The sequence below is a fragment of the Theobroma umbraticum genome, unplaced genomic scaffold (assembly GCF_002168275.2).
Source record: "Theobroma umbraticum cultivar Fairchild unplaced genomic scaffold, ASM216827v3 scaffold_239.1, whole genome shotgun sequence".
In the NCBI taxonomy this organism is placed as follows: Eukaryota; Viridiplantae; Streptophyta; class Magnoliopsida; order Malvales; family Malvaceae; genus Theobroma; species Theobroma umbraticum.
The window spans coordinates 572,197-595,826 of record NW_018397273.1 but is presented as its reverse complement, the minus strand read 5'-3'; the positions used below and the strand labels follow the sequence as shown (position 1 = coordinate 595,826).

At 34.0% G+C, this 23,630-nt stretch overlaps 2 protein-coding genes across 3 annotated transcripts; both read right to left on the bottom strand.

Moving 5' to 3' along the window:
• Positions 1-428: 428 nt before the first annotated feature.
• On the bottom strand, positions 429-5,942 carry LOC110426963 (P-loop containing nucleoside triphosphate hydrolases superfamily protein). 2 transcript variants are annotated; one of them, XM_021442314.1, is made up of 3 exons: positions 5,627-5,942; positions 5,282-5,373; positions 429-2,486 (listed from the first exon to the last, which is right to left on the bottom strand). In XM_021442314.1, the coding sequence occupies exons 2-3, from the start codon at positions 5,349-5,351 to the stop codon at positions 940-942; spliced, it is 1,617 nt and encodes a 538-aa protein (XP_021297989.1). In that variant the 5' UTR covers positions 5,352-5,373; positions 5,627-5,942; the 3' UTR covers positions 429-939. The 2 variants fall into 2 exon arrangements, with proteins under 2 accessions (XP_021297989.1, XP_021297988.1); XM_021442313.1 differs by lacking the exon at positions 5,627-5,942 and having other exon boundaries at positions 429-3,764; positions 5,282-5,617.
• Positions 5,943-6,115: 173 nt separating this feature from the next.
• Positions 6,116-7,586, bottom strand: LOC110426921 (uncharacterized). Its single transcript, XM_021442258.2, has one exon. It carries the CDS (start codon positions 7,062-7,064, stop codon positions 6,405-6,407), a length of 660 nt encoding a protein of 219 aa, XP_021297933.1. The 5' UTR covers positions 7,065-7,586; the 3' UTR covers positions 6,116-6,404.
• Positions 7,587-23,630: the final 16,044 nt, after the last annotated feature.

Sequence of the window (23,630 nt, the reverse complement as noted above, 5' to 3'; positions counted from 1 at the left end):
ATGAATTTACTTTGAGATTGAGTTTCCTTAGTCCAGAAGAGCTCTTTGCCATTCCAATCTTCTTACCCGTGTGAAGTCTTTACACATTTGCCCGTAGCTTCCGGATAGATGTCTCATGGCAACACCCTCCTTTCTTGTTTTCATGCTTTCGAAGCTTACGTAAGCTCGGATTTTACAATTTAAGATTAAGTTGTACGCTAGTTGTGCTTAAGTCTTGACGCATGACATAGACACTATCCGGACCATATCGCCATGCATCTTCCGGAACCTGTTCAATACAGCATCCTGTTTCAACTAAATTATTATTCATTAAGTATATTATTCCTCATTATTCATAGAGCAACCAGACCTTCCTTGTTTCCAGTATTTCAACATATCTGGACTTCAGCCATTAAGGATCCAGCAAGTAAATTATTTCACACCATCAGTACCAATAAGGGGAGCATGGAGCAAAAAATATGCCATTGCTTTAGTCAATATGCATCCAGGGCAAAGCTCTGTAAACAAAAGAAAAGAATATACAGCTTTTGCTCGAACTGCGATTCAGTAGTACAACATGTGAATGTCTGTTAGGATTTCTACTTTTGAATCTTAAGAATCATCTATTGGAACCTGCCTCAACTGAAGACAGACATACCACTTAGTCATAGCATTGCACAAACAGGCTCAAGTTCTGACTTGAGCCAACACCATTTCATCCAGGTTGCAGTATCAATGTGCCGTTACACTCCTGTCCTCACTCCTTCCTCACTTCCAAGAAGAGCCATATTTTATCAACTAATTCAAACTAACAAACCCACTTCTACAATCAGGTAAAAGGAAAACCCTTTTGCATTTTTGGCTTCTTAAAACCAACTGTAAGGATAGTGGGTTGCTACTAAATATTTCCAAGACTCTCAACTGAATGAATAAGACTGACAAACCAAAGGCGCCACAACTTCAGCAACCATATTTTCGTTTTTTAAAGTCCTTGCCTTTGCCTGACCGAAAAGAAACAACTGTATACCGTGAATTACTAAGTTCTCGAGGAATAACAGCTCCAGAAGATTTTAAAATATCAACCAACTCTGGAAACAAATTCTTATTCTCCTCGTTCACAAAAACAATCCCTGTACCCTCCTCCCCTAGTCTAGATGCCCTCCCAATCTGATGGACATATTCCTTAATGGAACTGGGCATATCAAATACTATGACCTGTCTCACACCTAAAAGATCAATTCCACGACCCAAAACTCCAGTGGACACAATTACTGAAACTTCTCCAACTAAAAACAACCTCAATATTTCTCTCCTTTCATTCATGGACTTCTCCCCATGTATTGACAAAGCTTTAATTCCAGTGGTGATGGTAATTGCATTAGATAGGAGATCTGCCCCAACTCTGGAACCCACGTAGACCACAACAGGTGGTGCAAAATGTTTGCTCGTCAATATGTCAAAAAGCTTTTGCTTTTTTTTATTTGACTCAACCCAGATAGCTAGCTGCTTCACAGCCTTATTTGGCCTGTTAGGCTTGCCAATAGAAACAACAGTAACATCTTTTGCCATAGAACTTGCTATTTTCTCTATATCTTGTGAAATTGTTGCCGAATACATCAATACCTGTGGTTGTGATAGAGCCCTAAAAATCTGCATCACCTGGTCTCGGAAACCCCTTTCAAGCATACAGTCCACTTCATCCAGACCAAATATCTTTACATCATTTAGTTCAACATCATGCTTTGTTAAAAGATCAATAAGCCTGCCTGGTGTTCCAATAATAAGTTCTACTCCTTGCTGAATGCGGTAGAGTTGTCTAGCCATCGGATCTCCACCAACCACAAGTGCAGTTTTGAATGGCAAACCTTTTCCAAGCAACTTAGCATGGTCCTCCACTTGGATACACAGCTCTCTGGTTGGTGTTAGAACCACTGCTAATGGCCTTTTGTGATTTGAGAAGTTGCTAAGGCGAAAATTTGCACAATGAGAAATAATAGGAATCAGAAAGGAAGCAGTTTTCCCTGAGCCTGTGTCAGCTGAAACAAGCAAGCTTTTTCCATCTAAAGCAGCTGGGATTACTTGCATCTGGACAGGTGTGGGCATGCCATATCCAGCAGTTTCTATATTTTGTAGGAGCTTCTGAGGAAGACCACAGGAAGAAAATGCCAAAATGGGAGCAGGAACCGCATCTCCCTTGACGTGGATTTCAAGTTTCTTTCTAAGCAATTCAGCTTGATCACCAGTTAAAGATTGAAACCCTGATTTATCAACAGAATCTCTTACATAAAAGCACTCATCAGTAGCAGGTAATCTTTGAGTAGAGGAGGGACCAACTGGCAACAAGGAGTTAGCAATCCGGGAGAGTAGAGTTTGTTTACATTCCAAGCTGCAAATATCATCATCAGTCTCATCACATACATACTCACCATAGCGGCCACAAATAACACATTTAGGTTCCTCAGCCAGAGCATCTCTCTGCTCCGTAGAACTCTTTTTAACGTAATTATCTGCATAATAGATGCAAAACTCAATGTAGTAAATTGATAAGTTGAGCTTATGGTACCAAGAAGCAAACCAGAAGAAGAAAAATAATGTCATGAAATATTTGTAATTAATCAATTCCTACAACAAAAATGGTCACTTAAAATGCAAAGCCGAAGGTTTGCAAATTGAACAAACGAGGAACAGGTAACACAAAAACAAACAATGAAACATAATAGAAAACAGTAATTGACAGCTTAATTACAAATACAGACAATAAAAGAAAAATAAGGTAAAGAAATGCAGCTATATAAAGCAAAATAAGATTGCCCAGGTGTACGCTGCAAGAATTAACAGAAAAATAATTTATCAAGTCAAAACTGATGTATAATTGCTGATCCCTTGATGAACATCTATTTGTAAAGCTGAAGTTTTGCAAGAAGCATTCCTATCTCCATCCTCCATGATTTAAGTTGGTTAAAATGCCCTAATTGGCAGAATTAGAATTATGAAACAAGGTGCAAAGTAGAAGAAAACAGAAGAACTAGTCAGGGGACTTGTTCATCTGGTCTCAAAGTGCACAAAACTGCAAAAAAAGGTGATGTGACTTGAGTAACTAGTCATAAAGCTTGCCTATAGTTGAGATGAATAATATGAGAGATTAAATTTAACCATTTGACAATTTCCATCACCAAAGACCTTCATTCATATAGACCATAACCATGGAGCCTGAGGAAAATGAGGGTTTTACTGAATACTTTTACCCAAGACAAAAAGCTAAAGAAACTATTGAAAAGCTCCAACGGTCAAAAAAAAAAAAACTATAGAAGGTGCAGCCCTCTCTATGCAAAGACATTCTAGCACAAGCTTAATCACGAGTTTTTCAATCATATTCTAAAAGAAAGAAAGAAAAGGTTAGCTTCGAGATGTCCACTAGACAGAGGAAAAAGAATTTAGGCTTGAAGTTAAGGTCCAAGTAGGGACAAAAATATGCTCTAGTTCCAACCTTACCCGAAGAAAATCATGTTGCATAAGCCTTAATATTTTCCATTGAAGCCATCGCTTAAAGTAAACAATTAACAAATGAGTCACGTGCACCTACTTATGAATGTAGTATGATCCTTGAAATTTCCGTAGGTGTACGCACTACTTGCGAGTTGCATGCAGCCATGCACACACTTGTGCATGCATGCAGATGCTTGCACATGTGCACACACATTCATGAACTAATCATTTGAGAGACAAATGTCCTGCTGCAGAGCTAAGTCTTTAAAGCAAGCATAGACCATATTCATCTGAACTCCCTGCAAGGGATAAGACTCATGGGCTCCAAAAATAGTGAATAAAAAACATATATTAGAGGGAAGGTGAAAAGTCCAGCAAGTAGACTACTGAGCATGCAAGCAAATAGTGATAGTATTTATGTTAGATATCAGATCTCATAGATAATTCATAGATGCAAATCCTAAGATACCCTAGCATAGTAGCATCTACCTGGAAAAGAAAATAATGGAGTAAATTCATCTCCAACTATTGTGTCAACAAAAATAACAGTTTTTTAGTACATCAAATAAGAAAGACTTTTGAAAGCATTGGCAACAGATTGATTACAGTGCAATTCTGAAGAGCCATGACTTCAATGGCATATGGATTTCACTTAATTATTACAGTGCAATTCTGAAGAGCCATGACTTCAATGGCATATGGATTTCACTTAATTTCTTACTTGAACATTCTTTATTTCATCCTCTAAATAATTCTTTTTTGTAAATCAGTTAAACTATTCAATTTTTTCAATAAATATAAAGTATACCACTCAAGATGTCTTCCAATTTTGATCAACAATGCTACATAGATATGTATAATGATGATAATTTTCAACATCTTCCCAATGAAGGAAGATTAGAAGACTTTTAAAATGCTTCTAAACCACGCTTTTGAAACTGTTAAGTGCATACCTCTGTAGAAGAGGTTGGTGATCCAAACTTGCACCACTTATGTTGGTAATATAGGAATTTAAGTGTGGGACGTGCTGAAATTTCAAGTATTTATAAGATAAGCACTGCTCTTTCATTTAAAGAAAAAAAAAAGAACTATCACTCAATAAGCAATAAATTATAGCAATAACAGAATTAACATAATAAGCTAGGACCATGCACATCAGGCAACTTTAATAATGCAGAAAGCGATGCAGTAAAAACTTCATTGACAGTAAAAATCTTGCCATGGCCCTAAGAAGAGGCAGACTGGATAAATGATGAAACAACAAGAGAACATCAAATGCATCATTGCTCAGAGGTAATAAATGCTTGATGAGAACTGCACAGACTGTTTCATAGAATTGAACGGGAAAACAAAACAAAAACCACAAGAAATTAGTTTTAAAATGAAAGTAAAGAGCTAAAAAGAGAGACTGATCTATGAAGAAGAAAAAAAACTTCACAAGTTAAGGGAAATTAAATCAAATCAATGCAAGAAAAGGAAGGTGGGGCATCATCCAGGAACAGGTGCAAGACCAGAAAGACATCTAGCAACAGCACCATCTAACTTGGCACATTCTTCAGATAATAAGTTGAGCTTATGGTACCAAGGAGCAAACCAGAAGAAGAAAAAAAAATGTCATAAAAGGTCTGTACTTAACCCCTACTACAACAAAAATGGACACTCAACATACAAAGCTAATGGCTTGCAAACAGAGCAAATAAGAAACAGACCACACAAGAACGAAGAATGAAACATAATAGAAAACAGTAATTGATAGCTTAATTTCAAATACACACAATAAAAGAAAATTATCAAGTCTAAAGTGGCGTATAATTACCAATCCCTTGATGAACATCATTTTGTAAGGCTAAAGTTCTGCAAGGAGCATTCCTATCTCCATCCTCCATGATTTAAGTTGGTTAAAATGACCTAATTGGCAGAATTTGAATTATGAACAAGGTGTGAAGTAGAAGAAAATTGTAGTCAGTCGTTTGCAAAGAGCAGATGTGTGGATTCTTAAAACCCAATGAAACTTTTCTACCAGGCAAAAACCAATGAAATAAGATATGGGTTGAGGATAAGGCAGACATATGCGAACTACGATTGCCCAGATATAACAATCTCGAAGAGCCAAAGCCTTACAGAAATTTAAGGAAGCAGGGAAAGGAAGAAAGATGCGTACCAAAACAAAGGGATTCACAAAAAGAGCCTTGTCTTTCAACTTCCAACTATGAAAACTTGGGGCCTCAGTCTCGGCCTTTCCCCACCTCGGACGTCTGCACTTGGAAATTTAGCATCAGGATTCAGGAACAGGAAGACAGGAACTGATGAAACATAAGGCCGAAGCCGCCAACCCCTTCGAAGTTCAAATCCCCACCGATGACACACAGCTGCAACCTCAAACTAACTGAGCCCATGCTGTGTCGGGCCGAATTCCGCCGACCTACATGTTTTTCCATAGCCCAATTGGCTACCCATTCTCCGTATTCCTCAAGGAGTCTATAATCTTATATATAAAAGGGTAATTTTTATATATGTTATTGTATTTGATAATTCACACACTATTTCTACTGTGAATGAATTATTGTTAGTATTACTATCACTTGTTTATTACGCTATAAAAAAGCGAAGTACTGCCATTCTATCATAATGGAATACCCCAAAATCGGGATTGAAAAAGCAAAGCAATATCCAACTTGTTTTTCTTATTAATTTATGTAAAACACTTTTGCATTCATTTCTACAAAAGCAGAGCATACATTGATTTTCTTTTCTTTTCGTTAACAACAGAAAGTAAGCCTAAGACGCTGATAAGGTACGATACTCTTTGTCAATATGCCAATGGGAGGGAGCTCCAGGCCATCCGCTTTGTTGCAGGCGAGTTCCGCATTAATTATGTATTCATGTACAGCAACCAAAAACTTTGCTGTCAGATCTGCCATATAACCCTACAGATACAGCTAGATGCTCCTCTCCAACATTTCGCGATGTCTCTTCAATGAAAGCTGTTTCTGCAACCTTATTTGACGGTGGAACCTCCTTATGAACAAGTCAGCTACTTGGTCTATCTCGTCCTCCAGCTTGAACTCTTCCCCTTTGTCTTCTTTTGAGTTCTTCACTATATCTATCACTGAGCCTCCTGGATCATCAAACTCCATTTCTTGAGAGTCGAAAAGTGAGTGAGTGAGGTCTGGGTACTTGTCTTCCACCTCCTGATCATCCTGTCCTTCTTCATACTCCCCTTTCTCTTGCAGCTCCATCTCCATCTCCATCTCCATCTCCATCTCCATCTCCATCTCCATCTCTGTCCTTGTTGCACTCGGGAGCCACATAGCGCTATTACTATTGTAAAGCATGATTGCTTGGCTTTGCTGGTCTCCAAGTCCATCAGCAACACCGTCTTCTAGTTCTTTGGAGTTTCTGCTATTCTGCCCCATCAAGCCGTTCAGCTTCTGGGATATGGAGCTCATCAGAAGTTTCTTGTTCCGAAGCAAGGAGAATATGACGAGGCGAGTCTTGATGGCTTTCGTTTTGCTCTTGAAAGCCAGGGTCTTAGCCTTGGCCATTGTGGTTAAATATGTTATTATCTGCTTCAAGAATCCAGATGCTTTGTTCTTCATCTTCGCAACTTTAATTTCCTAGACTTCCCCAAAAAAGAAATAATGATTAAGATTGACTACAGTGTGAGACCGAGAGAGATTATGATAGGATAGCTGTGAAGAAATGAAGGGATATTGGGATGGAAGTGTGTACAATATCAAATTGTACGTTGGGAGGAAAAGAAGTGTTTTGGCACGAACGGAGAACATGAAGACTCAAAGGATTTATATAATGCTTAATGGGACGATGGCAATCCCTTGGTTTGATTGGAGTTTGCTGTGGCCTGTGCGGAAACAGAGAGAGAAAGAGTGGGGGCTAAGGAAAAGCAAAAGGTGCCAAAGCCGGCAAAGCGAAAGCAAAAGTGACAAAAGCTAACGACACGTGGCTCCATAACTCAGCTTGGATGATGGTTAGGTGGTTTCCGAAGCTGAAAGATTTGGCTGCATTGGATTTGTTTATAATAGTGTCAGTGGGGAAGAGCTGGCTTTTTCCTTCCTAGCCTCGACTTGTTTGATTTTCACGTATACCGAAACAAGAGAGTGACTGCTTTGCTAATTGCTTGGGACTGGGAAGGGCACTTTCGGGACACTCGCCGCAACCACACGCTGCTGCTCAATTATGTGCTTTATGCCCACCACCATTGTCCTTTCCTTGTTTACAATTTTGCCCAAAAAGCAGATCAGTACAATAACATTTGTCTCTGCTTTACTGAATTATACTTATAATATCTGGAAACTTTAGTCTTCTGCTAGCTTTATTGATTGTGGTTTTGTGGGGCTGTTGTAGTGACAAAAACAACCAGAGTACCTTGGCTTCAGCCTTTAATAATTAGTCCTAGTACTTTCCCTATGACAGAGCAGAGCAGAGGCTCAAGAGAGCTGGCCCAGTTGTTATCAAATTATTATTAATACGGTGAATAGTTTTGCTTAATCCAGTTGTGTTAGTCGTTCGACGCACGCGGCCAGTTGGTAAGCCAGAAAGCTACCGAGCGGGTACTGTGGCTTTGGGAAATCTAATTCCTGACAGTCAAAAGAGTACGAGATTCCCATAATGTTTTGATTTCAACTGCACATAATGATATGAAATTGCCATGATTCTTGTTGTCTGTCAAAACTTAACCCCTAAGTCTTCATTTTCATACCTTACTAAAAAAAAAAAAGATAAGGAAAGAAAAATTCTCCTTTAAAGAAGCAGTAATCCTGCTACAGAAAGGAACAAGCTGCTAGCAGCAAAAACATTTCCCAAACCACCAACAAATTATAACATAATAATAGTTTGCAATGTTGATCATATCCTATAGCAATATTCTAGTGAAAGAATGTATTAAAAAAGTGAGTGATGTCCGGCCGAGACCCTAAGAAGCTAAGGGAAGAGGGTATGCACTTCGTGACAAATTCCAACCCAAAGCTGTAATTGGAAAGCAAAAAGGGGTTACAGAAAGTAAACCTGTTCCCGTACCTCAATAATTTCAAAAGGGAGAAGAAAGGAGACTTCAATCATCAAAGCTCCATGTTTCTTAGATATTTCTCGTGCAACATATGTTGGATTAATTTAATTGTTTAACAGAAACAGGCAGCCCGCGTACACAGCCTGGCTACAGCTGCTTTCAGATTTGACTTGAAGCTAGGAATTGGTGAACCAAGTCGGGCCAATACCTTACCCCAAAAGAAGAAAAGTATAGTATTTCCTTTTTTTTCCTTTCCCATACATGATTTTTTCGTTATCTGCCAAACAGTTGTACAAGTGGTAGCCTGTTGTTTAGTGCAAAAGAGGAGTGCTGTCTGTCAGCCCAAGCACAAGATCAATCTGCTTATTATCAAAATGTGTTATTAATCTTCACCTTCCATTAGGAAAAACTATCGAATCTTTCAAACTAATGGTAGGTGAAGTAATTGATGTTGAGATGATTGACTGCATTTTCTTTAGTTCTTCTGCAGTTTCAGCTTGGTGTTTTGGATAAATGAAATTACTACTTGTTATCGAATAAAAAGAATTAAAGTTTATCAGATGAACATCGATATCGAATGAAAAAGACAGGGCTGACAGGCAAATGGCTAAGCTATTAAACTTGTTTAATCAGGGCAATCGTTGAGTCTGTGCTTTCCACAGGCATGGTAGCCGCTGCTAGCATGTGAAATGACCAAATGGGCGGGAGATTCTGCATTTGCAAGGGTAGCCACGTGTCCTGAGCGGTCGGTGGAGGGGTGGGTAATTTTCTATTCAAAGTTTACCGTTGAAGTATCTTTTGGGAGATATCTTTTTGATTGTGTTAAGGAAAAGAAAGCACCCTCCAATACTTTTTTTCAGCTTAAAACTGCTTTTACAAAAAAAAGGCTGTATCTTCCATGGTTACAAGGGAGGAAACTTAATTACATAAAGCAACTTGCTAAAATGTTTAAGGAGGGTTGAAATTCGAAGTTCAAATTCTCTGTCATTGCGATTCATGATGCCTTAATCTATGTATAGTTCATTTCTACATTCAATATTTCTTCCTTTTCCTTGCAAAATTCATGAAATTAAAACATTGCAAGTTGGTTGGGAAGAATTCGCAAAGCCAGTTGGGGTCATATACGCACCTTCTTATTGGTATACAGCTTCTTTTCCATAGCTGGAAATTCCATTAGTCTTTTTTAATTGCCCTTTATCTTTATTTCCCCATAGACACACTACAAAAAAATAAGCTTTTTTCGAAGAAATTTTTCGTTAGAAAAAGTTAGAATTTCGTTAAAAATACATATTTTCAACGAAAATTTTTGTTGAAAAATTCGTCAGTAAAAGTTTCGTCGGTAATACTTTCCATTGGAAATTCGTTGAAAAATCCTTAAACAGCTCACTATCAGTCATTAATTTTCGTTGAAAATGAATTTCCAACGAAATTTTGTTGAAAGTTTCAAACGAAAAATTCTATCAGAATTCCATTGAAAATTCGTCAGAAAAAACACAATTTCTTGTAGTGACATAATCTGCTTAGTGGCAGGCTGGCAGCTTAATGCCTTAATCTGAATTAAAATGAAAAATGCACTTATCTAATAACGGGCTTAAAATCAATGAGGACCTTATCCGAGCTGCAGCCACCAACATCTTTTGTTTCCTTTTTCATCTAAGTGACCAATCATGAACTCCAAATAATTCATGGAAAAACCACTAGAGATCAATACTAATAAAGAAGTGAGAAAAAGCAAAACCATTTTCCATAAATTGTTGGAGGATAAGGCAGCAGCTGGCCAACACGAATAGGAAGGGGAGTGTGGATCAAATGTTTGTTTTACCTTAATTTATAGAGTATTTTTCTGATAGGGAAAGAGGACATGATGCAATGAGTGAAGCGAAATTTGCTAGATGAGATACAGAGGAAGATTGAAGCAGTTTTTAAAGTGTAAGTACTTTGATGGTAAGCGGTGAGAATTAAGAAAAGGTAGCGAAAGCAATGAATTACGACGAATGGAAAGGGCTGAATAGAAAGAATGTTTAGAGGTGTCTCAAGAAAGCTTTCAAGATAATCTTTGCTAGGTTTTTAATAATTTCTTATTGTCTTCCAACCTCCAAGGCTCTCATATTTATACTGAACAGGAGCACTTTCTTACGAGTAGTTAAAGAGTACATGTTCAATCATGGAAGAACGTACTTGACATGGAAGAGTAGTTAAAGAATTGCTTATGGGATATTAAGAGAATGATCACATAGTTGGATAGTGGGTGTAAGTTTTGGGTAATAGAATAGTGACATTTGATAATATACCACGTGTATTTTTAAGGAAAAAGAAAGAAAAAAGGGTAAAGTACATGTACATCAAGGAAATGTTAAGATGAAGTCTTTTTAACCATCTCAATATTTGAGCCACCAATCTAAACTCTCTAAAACATCCGAAGTATGAAGGTAACTCATGAACTTTGTCACTCATTCTAAGTTATTTTCACTTTTCGGTAGAAATAGTTTTTCCATGCTTGTTCCTAGACGTTTCTATGCTTGAAAGGCCCTTAGACGCTTCTGTGCTTGAAACACCATTAGGTACTTCTGTGCTTGAAACGACCTTGAGCGCTTTTGTGCTTGGATCACCCTTGGATGCTTTCACCCTAGAATGCCCATAATGTAATTTTTTTTGTAATATTGTACTTCGAAAATAATAGTTAGCCAAAATTAGGCATCTACATTTTTCCCCTACATAAATATTCTTATAAGGAGTTTTATGCATAAAATAAGAAGATGTATATAGAAATAAGCATGACAATGCTTGTATATATATTTTGCTTTTAAAAAATAAAGAATAGCTTGTAAATTTATACATTTATTATTATTATTATTATTATTATTATTATTATTATTTGTTATCATTATGCGTTACACACTTGGAAATGTCCCTGAGCGTTTCCACACTTGGAATATTCTTGGGTGTTTTTTGTGTTTGGCTTTTGCATGAAAATTTTATTTTCAATAATAAAAATTGACATCAATTGTTTTGTTGAATTAAAGTCTCATAACTCCAACTTTGAAGCAAGTCAATCTGTGCACCAAAGAATCTTGATCTTGCCATCAATCTTCAAACCCTTTATTATGGGTTGGAAAAGAATCAAAGAATGATAATGCAAAGAAAAGAATGAGAGGAATGATGTAGATGGCTTTCTCAGTAAATTTTATAATTTGTATGTTGTGCATAATGCTGCAAGATTATGTGTTGTGCAGGCTTTAATGTTCACACAACAATTATTAGTTATTGTGTTTAAGTAATTGTAAGACATAATGTTGATGCATATATTAATAATGAATATAGATTTAACTGATAGCAGCCTGTTAAGATGTGTAGCTAGCTATGATATTATTTAAAAAATATATATTGTTTCTCTTAAAAGCAACGATAGTCTAGGCTTGGTGAAATACAAAAGATTGATTAATGTTAATATGGCATATTCTCATCTTCTAAAAGTAAGTCCTGTTGTGTTATCTATGCTTATGAGGGAGGTTTTCCTATAAACTGATATGCTAGCTTAAATTTTAAATTCTAAACTAAAGTATGATTTATATTGGAATATTTTTAAGCATGATAATAAGAATAAAAAGATTTGTTAAGAAAACTTAAAGTGTTAGACTTATACTAGGAAAATAATTCTTTAAAGTCTACTTAGAATGCCAATAGGCATTTTTGCACTTGGAACTACCGAGGCATTTCCATGCTTGGAACGCTTTTGGAGGCTTCCACGTTTGGAACAACTTTAGGTACTTCCGTACTTGAAACACCCCTAAAACACTTACCATAGTTATGTTTTAGCCATTTTATGAAAATTTTATTATTAAAAATAAAACTTTCATGCATAGTTGGAATATTGGATTAATACCAAACCTTGTGTGTAGATGAATTTATTGATTTACATATATAAAAAATCCTCTAGATAATAAAGAGTTCATAGCCTTTTAATGAATCTATTCCATTTGTTATTCTTTTCTATAAGACGAATATAATACTTGCCACGAGCTCAACCAGTGTGAAGCAGGGCTAATTGAAAACTATCATATATCCATCAGAGAAGCTCACTTTGACTTGTCAGTCACAAACTACCAAATAAGGCATCAAAAACAATCATTGTGCATTGAATGTTAAAGACATTCTTATGCTTTGAATATATGGAACAGAACCTTTTACCTAAGCACCTCTAGAGAAAGAGTATTGGATGCATTAGCAATCTAGCAACTTGGTAGGGAACTTGTTAAAAATGGAATCTTACAATTTCTTTGCTTAAATTATTGCTAATAAAGTTATGAATGCTATCGCCTATTAAATACCCAATTCTTGAAAACTGCTACTCAATTTCGAAGGCAAGAAACATCATGCAGAAATTTTGAAAGAATGAGAATAAGCAACTTTTAGAAAATATTGTTTACTCATTAATTTACAATATTTCACGTTTTAATAAGAGTAGATATCCCTTTTGCTATGTGTTGGAGGAATGAGAGAATTGTTATTTGCAATGAGTTTCTTTGTTTCCAAATACTTTTTATTTAACATGATTGGTTCACATTGAGACTTCTTTTTTTTGTTCTTTCCTTATACGGGATAGAGATTTCATCTATCAATTTTCTAAATAGTCTTTTGTGTTCTACTTTATCTTTGTTTTCGACCAATTCCAATTATCAATACTTTCCTTCCCATTTCTTTACCCAGGATTATAAAATCACTGACTCTAATGGATGAGAAAGAAATTAATCAACTATAATCTGAAAAATTCAAGATAGGAGAGAGAAGTAGAGACATATGTGGAAAAAACAACGAGATGTAGAAAAGGATTTGATAAGAAAATTTAAAATGTTAGATTCCTACTAAGACAATAATTCCTAAAGTCTATAAATATAAAAGAATAGTTTAGTAGAAATGTACAATCAATCTCAAAGACTCTTCTTTTTTTTAAACAAGTAAGTTCTATTTACAACAATTTTATTTATTCTATTCTTCTTGTTTTTATTCTCGTAGGAATATAAAAGAAAAATTTTTTATTGCTATTTTTACTTCCCATGTTGCAACACAGCTTTCTCCTACAAGAGAATACTAACTTTTTTTAGGGTTGAACAATTCAATATTATTTGAATAGTGAAAAAAGAAAAAAAAAAGAGTTGGGTATATATGTTACAAAGACTTTCCTAGTAATTTTTCTTACAAACACTTATTAGAAAGCTTAAGGTTAACAAAAGGCTTTAAAATTGTAACTATAAATTCTTAGTACAAGTTAGCCCGTAAAAGTTCTGAAGTTGTTGTCCCAAGCTTATATGGTTTTCAACCTTTTATTTCCCCTTTTTTAGCATATATGCATGGATTATGGACTACAAAGATATTATAAAAAGTAGAATTGCCCAGAAAATGAACACCTTAGATGCTAGGAAAGACTTGGAAGTTAAAATGAATACTAACTTGTTATTTTATTTATTCCTTTTTTTTAACGTAAAAGGAGTATTTGTTTATTTATTATTTATTATTGCTCGCTTCTCCTTGAGAGGATTTTTTTTTAGTGATTTATATACATACATCTTTATTTGTTTTATTTGACATAAAGATAGGAATAATCAAACAAATATAGGGCAAAGATATAAACAAATAAATAAACATGGGATATTAATGCATAAGTAGGAATGATAATGCATGAATACTTATTTGGTTGTCTTTGTTATTTGTAGGAATTTAATTGCCTCATCTTATGGCTAAGACTTGTTTTACCCCAAAAGTTTGCTATGGTGAGCCTAATAGGGCTGCTTTAAGAAAGAACAGGAAAACTACTGTTGTAACTTTTCTTTTACGAAAATGCGAGTAAGAAAAACTAGTGAGGTACCTCTTGTGTCTAAAAATTTAGATAATGATGTCATCAAGGAAGGAGGAGGAGATTGCTTCTAAGAAGTAGTGCATGTTAAGTAGGTGGATAAGCATCCATATGCGTCTACTGGCTATCATTGAGATCGTACTTGTAATGAAGTCACTCCAGATAAAAGGCGTTCCATCTCAGAAGCATCAGTATTGAAATTCAAATTTTAACATGGGGAATGCCCACTTACTATCACTAAATTTGGATCCAACTCACTATAGGTCCAAGGTTGGGATGAATAGTTCAAGAAAGTATTAAAGTATCCCATTTATGTGACAACTCTTAATAATGTTAGAGTCCATGATTTTGTAAGAGTCACCACGAAGCTTTGTATTCGTAAGAAATCTAGAATTGAAGTATGACACGTTATTCTTGTAAGGTGGAGTATCTTTTCACATACCATGGTTAATGCTTTGAGAGAGTTTACTTTTACCCTTAAAGACGTGTGCATTCTTTTAAAGCTTTCTTGTGTTGGTATAGACGACTTTTGTTCCATTATACTTTCTAAGGAGGAGGAGAGTGTCAAAAAAATTCTTTAAAGACTTGTTTAAGAGCCAAGTTAAAGCTTCTAAAATGGTGCACTTTTCTAATTAGGTAAGGCTCTTCTATAAGACGTTCAATAGTAAAAGCCAAAGCAATCCTTCTATGTATCCATACCGTGCTCATGAGTTGTGGCTTTGTTAACCGTGTGGTTGGCTTGATATGTTCTTTTAGGTTGTCCAAATGATGGGATCTCTTCTTTAGTTATTCTTTATACGATCGAGATTGCTACGGGTATGAGTTTTCCTCTTGCTTCATTATACTTGGGATCTTTGTATAAAAGGTTAAACTTGTATCACTCTCAAACTATTGACTCAGTTTGCCATTACTGAGTCTTGACTTATGTGGATGTATCATTTATTTAGATGTGTTTGTCGGAGAAATTTTGTAATTGTGCCTCCACTCCTAATTTGTACCAACCTTTTGTGTCTTCCTTTACAAGTAAAGCTTTAAAGGAGAATTATAGGGCTTAGGCGTGATATGGCTAGACTTCCAAGGACAATACTCTTAAGGTGTTGGATGAGGCAAATAAATTTATTGCAAAGCAATATGTAAGATTGAAGAATGGTTTTGGTGATCCAACTATTTATCAATTTGGATATGATCAGCCAACTCCACCTAGGCCCCTTTTTCTTAAAAACTTCTCTTTTACTTCTTTATTTCTTATAGGTGTGCTCAATCATAATATGGATAAGTTCAAAAACTGTGTCATCCTAGCCTTTGATAGAATAAATGCCTATACTGCTAGTTGGTATGCTTATTGGGGAAACTGTCTTTAGGAATGGACTTCGTTTATTGTGCCTAATCCTAAAGTGCAATTACATGTTCCTTCCATCATTAATAATGATATGTCACTTCACTTAATTTGCTCTAAAAGGAACAAAACCTCTCATCAAGTAAGTTTATTTCTTACTCTCTTCCTCTTCTTTTTCCCTTACATTTTCACCTTGATATTGAACTTTGCCTTTTTTTAAGGAAAGTCAACTCTAAGTGCAGAGATAGAGGAACAAGATATCTCAGAGTTTAAGAATGAAGAAGAATGATGTGATCATACAAATGATTATGAATTGAGTGATGAGTCAGTTGAGGAGAGGCTTCCCAGACATGAATATGTGAGTTTAGGAAAAAGAATGGATGGTAATGCTATCCAAGAAGGTTTGACAAATATGACTGATTTTTTACTTTTTATTATGCAAAATGTTGCCAGTGATGATGTGAATGTCACTATTGGAATCTATGGTGATGATGTGAATCCCATTAGTAGAGTTTATGGTGATGATGTGAATGCCACTATTAAAGTTGGTCAAAGTGTTTTTTGGTTTAGCTTTGGAACTTAGCCTAACAATGCAAGTATCATTTTTAGGGGAACCTTTGAAGTTACTCAAAGTATTCAAAATAACTTTGGAATTGATACTACTCTTGGTGTTACTCGCAACGTCTCCTCTTTTGAGGGCGTTCTGAATGTTTCTTATGATGTTTCTTTTCTTGAAGGTGTTTTGAATACTACTTGTATCCTTCTTGTTTTGGGGGTGTTTCGAATTCAACTCGCAATATTTCTTCTCCTATGGGTGTTTTGAATTTTACTCACAATTCTTCTTTTTTTACTAGAGGTGTTCTGAATAGTACTCATAAGGCTTTTTCTTATCTTAAAGGTATATGGAATAATTCAAATATTATTTATTTAAATATTGTTAGACCTCATCCTTACTACTCATCGTGTTTCATCTTTTTTTTTTTTAGTGGTAAAACGAAGAGATGATGCTTTTGTCATTCATTTGGAAGACTTTCATGGCATTCTAATCTTGCCACAATACTTGCAACTTTTAGAGCATGTTTATAAAGTAAAAGGTGAATTTTGGTATTTTAAAGGTAAATTCATGAACAAAGCTATTATGAATAGCTTGGGTAGTGCCTTAAAGATTGCTTCCTCCTTATGAGCAGATATTTCTTTCGAAGAATTGCAGAAGATGGTGGTTCTCATGGAAGATGTCCTCAACTCTAGTTGTCAAAATTAATGTCTTGACACTTGTTCTAACTGACTAAGTTTGTTGATGATGTTAGTAAACCAATCAAACATGCTGATGATATCTTCACCAAGTTTCACCTTGAACATTTCATAGTTATGGGTTAAGAGAAGCAATTTTTGACTCATTGACTTGTAAAGTCTTTTCATGAATGATTTTAAGTTTGTCCCAAACTTGGTTGATAGTGATGCAACTTGACACTTTGTTAAATTTAGTGAGAGTCAATGCATAATGTAGAGTATTAATAGCCTTAAAATTTGTTTGGACTTTTTTGGTTTCAACTTCAGTCCATTCAGCTCTCGGCTTAAGAATCCTTTCACTAATCACAACATTTGTGGTCGAGGGGATATAAGGTCCATTAGTGATAACATCTCATATTTTATAATCTATTACTCTTATGTAAATAGATATTCTAGTGCTCTAATAGGGATAGTTGGATCCATCAAATAGAGGTGGTCTGTTTGTAAACTGTCCCTCAGCAACAATAGATTTTTTAAGAGTCATATGGATTTTTCTTAAGTATGTTAAGTCTTAAAATTAAGGGTTGGACTCTGATACTACTTGTTGGTCATAAAGAGTGTGATAAAAGAGGGTGAATAGGACTTTCTTGAATAATAAGAATATTCTTTCTAAGTTAAGAGCTAGTGGAGGGAATTTGAAAATGGAAGTTTAAGGCTTGTTGGAAGAATGATTTAAGTGTCAAGAGTTACAAAAAAATAAAGGAAAGTAAACAAAACACAATGATTTATAGTGGTTTGATTCTTTTGACCTACATCCACTACCTTGATCTCTCAATAAAGGATTTTCAAATTACTTCACTAAATTTAGTAGAATTCACAAGCTTCCACCAAGCTTTTACAATAGCTTTTCACAGGCTTAAGCACAACCTTTAACCATGGCTTTTTTTGGGATCAACCAAAACCCGAACTAATTTTTCTAAGGTTAAGTTAGAACCTAGAACAACAGCCAAGCTATCCTAAGCTTGATCAAATCTCTTAGAATACCTCGTACATGCTAAGTAAGTAAGGAATACAAAAATAAAGATGTACTTATGATCACTAACTTGATTTGATTAGTACAAGACGAGATGCTAAACTCAATTACAAAAATTGGAGTGAAACATGTTAGTTAAAATTCTACTACACAAGTATACGTATCTTATAGATAGTATATTAGCAAGCAGAGTATCGATCCCACAGGAAATTGATCTAAATTTTTCTAAGTACTAAATTAAACAATTTAGTTTTATTCAAACAATTAAAATCTTAATTCTAATTGAACTAAAATTACGCAACTAAAACTAATTTGATTACAAATTTAAGCAATAAGATAATTGGGCAAACAACAAATCAAACAAGCCTAGGATTACAATATCCCTCACACTTCATCTAAATCTTACCTCTCTTTCTTAACTTATTTCAATGGGTTGAATTGCTAACCTAGAGTCCTAAGTTATTTATAAGGGTCTCCCGACTCATCTTATAAAAATATCTATTTTAACTAAAACACTATATCCCTATGTGAATTGAAATTAAAATAGACTCATTCAGTTCATGCCCTAATCTGGCTACATATGGCCTATAGGTATATCCCTATCCTATACGCAAATCAATTAATATGATCATATGCTATCCCAATTTTAGTCTACACTAAACTCCCTTTCCCAAGTTTGTTTAGGTTTCTAGATCAATTTAATTGGTGGCCAAGCAATTAAAAGCATTAAGAACAAATTGGAATAAACAATTCGAATCCTATTGAAAATAAGCAAGAAAGAGATTAAAAATTAGATTACATGCGAGTTCAATTGCAATCCTAGAAAAATAATTTAGTTCATAGTATCTAATAAAAACAATATCCAAATAAATTTAGCCATGAATCCAAGTCAAAGAAAATAAGAAAAACACAAAGGTAAGAGAGAAAACTAATAGTTAGAGATTTGTGATCTTGATTCTCTCTCCAATTCTCTTGTTTCCTTGCTTTGTTCTTGGCTCCAAATCTCCAGAATAGTTGCTTACTGCCTCCCCTCCAAAATCTTTGAAAAAGGCTCCTTAAATAGGTTCCAAATAACCTAATTTTTGAAATCCCGTTAACTTTCCTTATTTTTAGGAAAGTCGCGCAGCGCTGTGGCGCTACTTCTCCAGCGCTGCAGCGCTGAGCTCTCTGGAATTTTGTATGTGTGCTTCCTTTCATCAACGCTGCAGCCTTGTTCTCCCAGTGCTGTGGCAGTCTATCAACTTCAAACGTGAGTTTCACCCTGATATGTTAGGAACTAGGCACAAGTAGTAACATAAAAGTTTTATCCCTGTCTCTTAAATTTCTAATGGATTAAGAATCACATCAATTGGACTTCTGGATTGAAAGATTTGCTCCAAATACCGCATCATGTTCAGTCTTTACATACTGCTGCAGTGGTCCGACTTTGACAAATATTTTGACCATGATCCAATCATAACTGGGAAAATTGGTGAACATAAACATTGTATCCCTTCTTCTTATAATTCGATTGGTCTAAGAATCACCTCATTTGGAGTTTTTTAGAAAGAGATATGGTCAAAATACTGGAACATATACGAATGAAGCTATCACTATACTTGCACTGATTTTCATCAAATGAGTCTTTTTCATCAATTTCCTACAAAAGCCATAAGAGAAATTAGCAATAACTACTCTTAAAGTAATTTAAAATAAAATACTTAAAATTTAACTAAATAACTTAAATTAATTACTTAACAAGTAATCAAACTTAAACTAAAAAAACACACCGCTAAAATGCTAAAATTCGAACCTAAAATCTCAAAAATCTAGCTACTTAAATTCTCAAAATGAGTCAAAATAACTCTATATAATAGAATTATCAAAACACAAGAAGAATTGAGAGGATTTTGCTATTTTTGATCTCTTTTTGTTCTTAGAAGCATCTCATGATGTTCTTAACTATTGGTGATGCCTTTTATACAAAAAAATCAACTTTGATTGATGCTGACAGCTTCAAACTATTGAAAACAGTTTAAAATCCTTTTAGTTGTTAGTTTGTCTTCAGGCATTCAAATTCAAATTCAAATTTTTTGATAGTGAGTTTTTAACTAACTAACCATACTTTTTAGTAGATTGAGTCTTCTCTGTCTTGTAGTCTACTTTACTCTATTAATCAGTTAAATAAGACTTTAATTGATTAAGAGCTTAATGTCTTTGGAATAGTTAAGCAAGCTTTAAACTTTCATTTTCAAATTCCTTTTAATAAGCTCTTTACTTGGAAAGAACTTTTGTATCATTCCAAAAGTGTTATTCACCCCTTATTTAGCATACTATTTAAGACCAACAAGTGTTATCAAAGTCTAATCCTCATTTTTAAGGCTTAACATCCTTAAGGAAGATCCAAATGGCTCTACAAAAATCTTTTCTTGCTGAGGGTCAATCAACAAATAGACTACCTCTATTTGATGGATCAAAGTATCCTTATTGGAATACTAGAATGTTCATTTATGTTAGGGTTTATGAGTATGAGATATGAGATGTCATTATCGATGGTCTTTTCATTCCTATGATTATAAATTCGGTAAATGTTGAGAAAACTCTCAAAAATAAAAATAAGTATATAGAAGCTGAAATGAGAAGAGTACAAATCAACTTTAAGGCCATGCACACTCTCATTTGTGCACTCGATTATAGAGAATACAATAAAATGTTTATGTGCAAAAGTGTCAAGAAAATTTGGAAAAACTTAGAAGAGTTATCTGGAGAAACAAAAAAGGAAAAGGAATTGGAAGACAAGTCTTGTGAGAATCATTGCTCAACAAGCAACATGGCAAATGCAGACAAGGAATCAAGTGAATATGAATAATCAAATCAAATTGAATTATGCCTCATGGCTCTTCAAGAGATAAAAGGAATTTCTTTATTTTGTGAACTTAATTCATATGCTTTTAATAAATTGCATGAAACTTTTAAGGATTTAGCATTTAATATTGAGAAAATGAATACAAAGCACAGCAAAACTAATTCCATACTCAATGTTGAAAATAAAGTTTTTACGAAAACGAAAATTAACTTGGAAAAAAAAATTAAAATTTGGAAAAGGATTTTGAAGCTTACCAAAAGAAAATAGATATTTTGGAAAAAGGAAATTTGAAGATTTATAAAATAAGAAACAAAAGGCATCCATGAATTCCTCATTGTCCAAAATGACCAAATACTATCATTGCACATTTTATGGTTATTGTTCATACACTTGTCCAATTAAAAAAGTGTACCTTACAAATTTTAGACAAGTATGGGTTCCAAAAGGAACTTTGTGCAACAAGACTAACTTCTAAGGATCCAAAGCAATTTGGATACCAAAAATCAAATGAAAAATGTCTCTTGTAGGTATGATAGAGTGAGGAGGAACAATTCTTGAAGAATAAATGCTCTATAGTCACACATAAAAGAAAATGGGTGATCTCTATGCTAAAAGCCTTTTGTTGGTTTAAATGAGATTTTTTATTACTTATTTATTGAATGTTTCATTAATTTAGCTTGGTTTCCAAAATTGTTTGCTTTTCTTAATTGAAAACTTTGGTTGCTTATTCTTGCTTGAATATTAAATGTATAATTCTTTGAGCTTTATTAATAAATCTTGGGTATGCAACTTGATTTGATATGATACATGCTATAAATTGCAAAGAAGTATGAATCTAAAGATTGAGTACGTACTTATATTTGATCTTAAATATATCATCATTCTTATTTTGATAAAATTATTTTTTTAAGATTGCTTGATTATGGAAAATTATTTCTATAAAATTTTCTCATGTTGTGTGAAATTGTTTCCATACTATTTCTTTGAGGAAAATAATTTTTGAACATAATTTTGAAATATAAAAGGTTAGATAATGTGATAGAAATAGGAGCATACTTAATGACTTACACTCACATTTATTCAAGTAGCCTAAAATGAGGAAAATTGAGTTAAAAAAATTATCCTTGATTTCCTTGTGCCTAACATAAGTTGACCATTTGAACAATCTTAATTTACATTCTAGAACTTGTTTGAATAGTTCAATCTAGTTGATAATGAGCTTGAAAATTTTGACTACTTTAATTGGTACTTTTAAAGTAAAATGAGCTTGTATGAGAAACATGTTGCCATCTTTAGGTATATAATGATTTATCAATTGGACAAGTTTGTGTCATGATGAAAATACTTATTGACTGGTTCTTATTGGATGTGCATGCTTGCTTGTAAGCTTGAATGGCCATAAGGGCATTTTTGGCATATGATTGTGAAATATTTGAAAATGACCCATGACATACATAAACATGATTCATTATGCTTATTACACATTTCATAAATCATTTAAAGCATAATTGAACAAAAAAGAGTGATATTGAGCTCATGATTTTCCCAAAGCATGTCTAATCTTGAATGTTTCAAGTTAAAACGTTTGTAAAGGAGAGTTAAATTTTTATCAATTGATTTTCTTGCAAAATCTTTTTATTCTCTTTGATTGAAATTGATTTATTATTTTTGATGATACAACATGGTTAAGCAAAATTGATTTGATACATGAATTGCATAAATCCCATTTTACTTGATATTTCTCTCATGATTTATGAAATAGATTGATAAAGTTTTTTTAAGCATAATCATGAGTATGATAATTTGACATTGATGATATTTTAAGAAAATGAATAAATCGTCTTGTAATGCTTGAGGCTACAATGATTTTAGTGATATAAAACTTCAACAAGTGTGCCTTATGTTAAAAAATGCTATTATAACTTGTTCTTGTTACAAATGAATGCTTGAATGATTTCAAGGACATTTTTTTTATATGTTGAAAAAATGTTGAAAATGTTAAATTTGATGCTTATTATGCTTAAAAGTTGTTTAAAATGCTTGTATATTTTATAAGTCATATTCACGCACCATGTTGAAATTGAACATGCTTGAGCATATTAGAGACATGATTCTTCAAATGAGCATTTCAACTTTTTAGCCCTTGTGAACAATGAGCAATAAAAGTCAAAATTTGAGCTCATATGTTTTTCTTAAAGAATCTTTGATCACACATGTCCAAAATGATGTTCTAAATATGGTTGAAATGAAGTTCTAAATTGTTCTCACATATATCCATGTTTTAAGATCATTGTACCTTGAAACATTGTATGTTTTGCACATTTTTCTAGCTTTTCAATGTGCAGAGATCAAGTATAATTGACTCCCAAGCATAGCTAGTTGCCTATTGGAGAACAAAATGCAAACAATGTTGCTAGAGTAATAAAAAATCGACCCTTAAGGATATATAGTCAACTCTTTAATGCTCTAAAGCCAAAATTGACAGGTTTTGAGTTCCAAAATGTCTTCTTACTTCACTTTTTATCCATTGCAATATTTTTTTCCCTAAATTTCCTTTTCAAAGATGATTCTTGACTCTTATAAACATGCATTATGCATATACTCATGATCATTTAGTGCAACTATAGGTTCTTAAAATTATAACATTTGTTGAAAAATGGAAAAACTTTTTTGATTACTTAAATTTATCTATTCCCAAGCATGACATGACACTCATATTAATTCCATAAATTCTCATGTGTTTACGATGTTAAAATTGAAAAATGAGAAATTTTTCATGAATGCTTTAATTTATGTACTTACATAAATAATATCATTTTTTGAGAATAAAATGTTCATGTGCTT

Excerpts from the sequence above, each read along its gene's own strand:
- LOC110426921 (XM_021442258.2), bottom strand. The coding sequence starts at position 7,064 with ATGAAGAACAAAGCATCTGGATTCTTGAAGCAGATAATAACATATTTA.
- LOC110426963 (XM_021442313.1), bottom strand. The coding sequence starts at position 2,577 with ATGACATTATTTTTCTTCTTCTGGTTTGCTTCTTGGTACCATAAGCTC.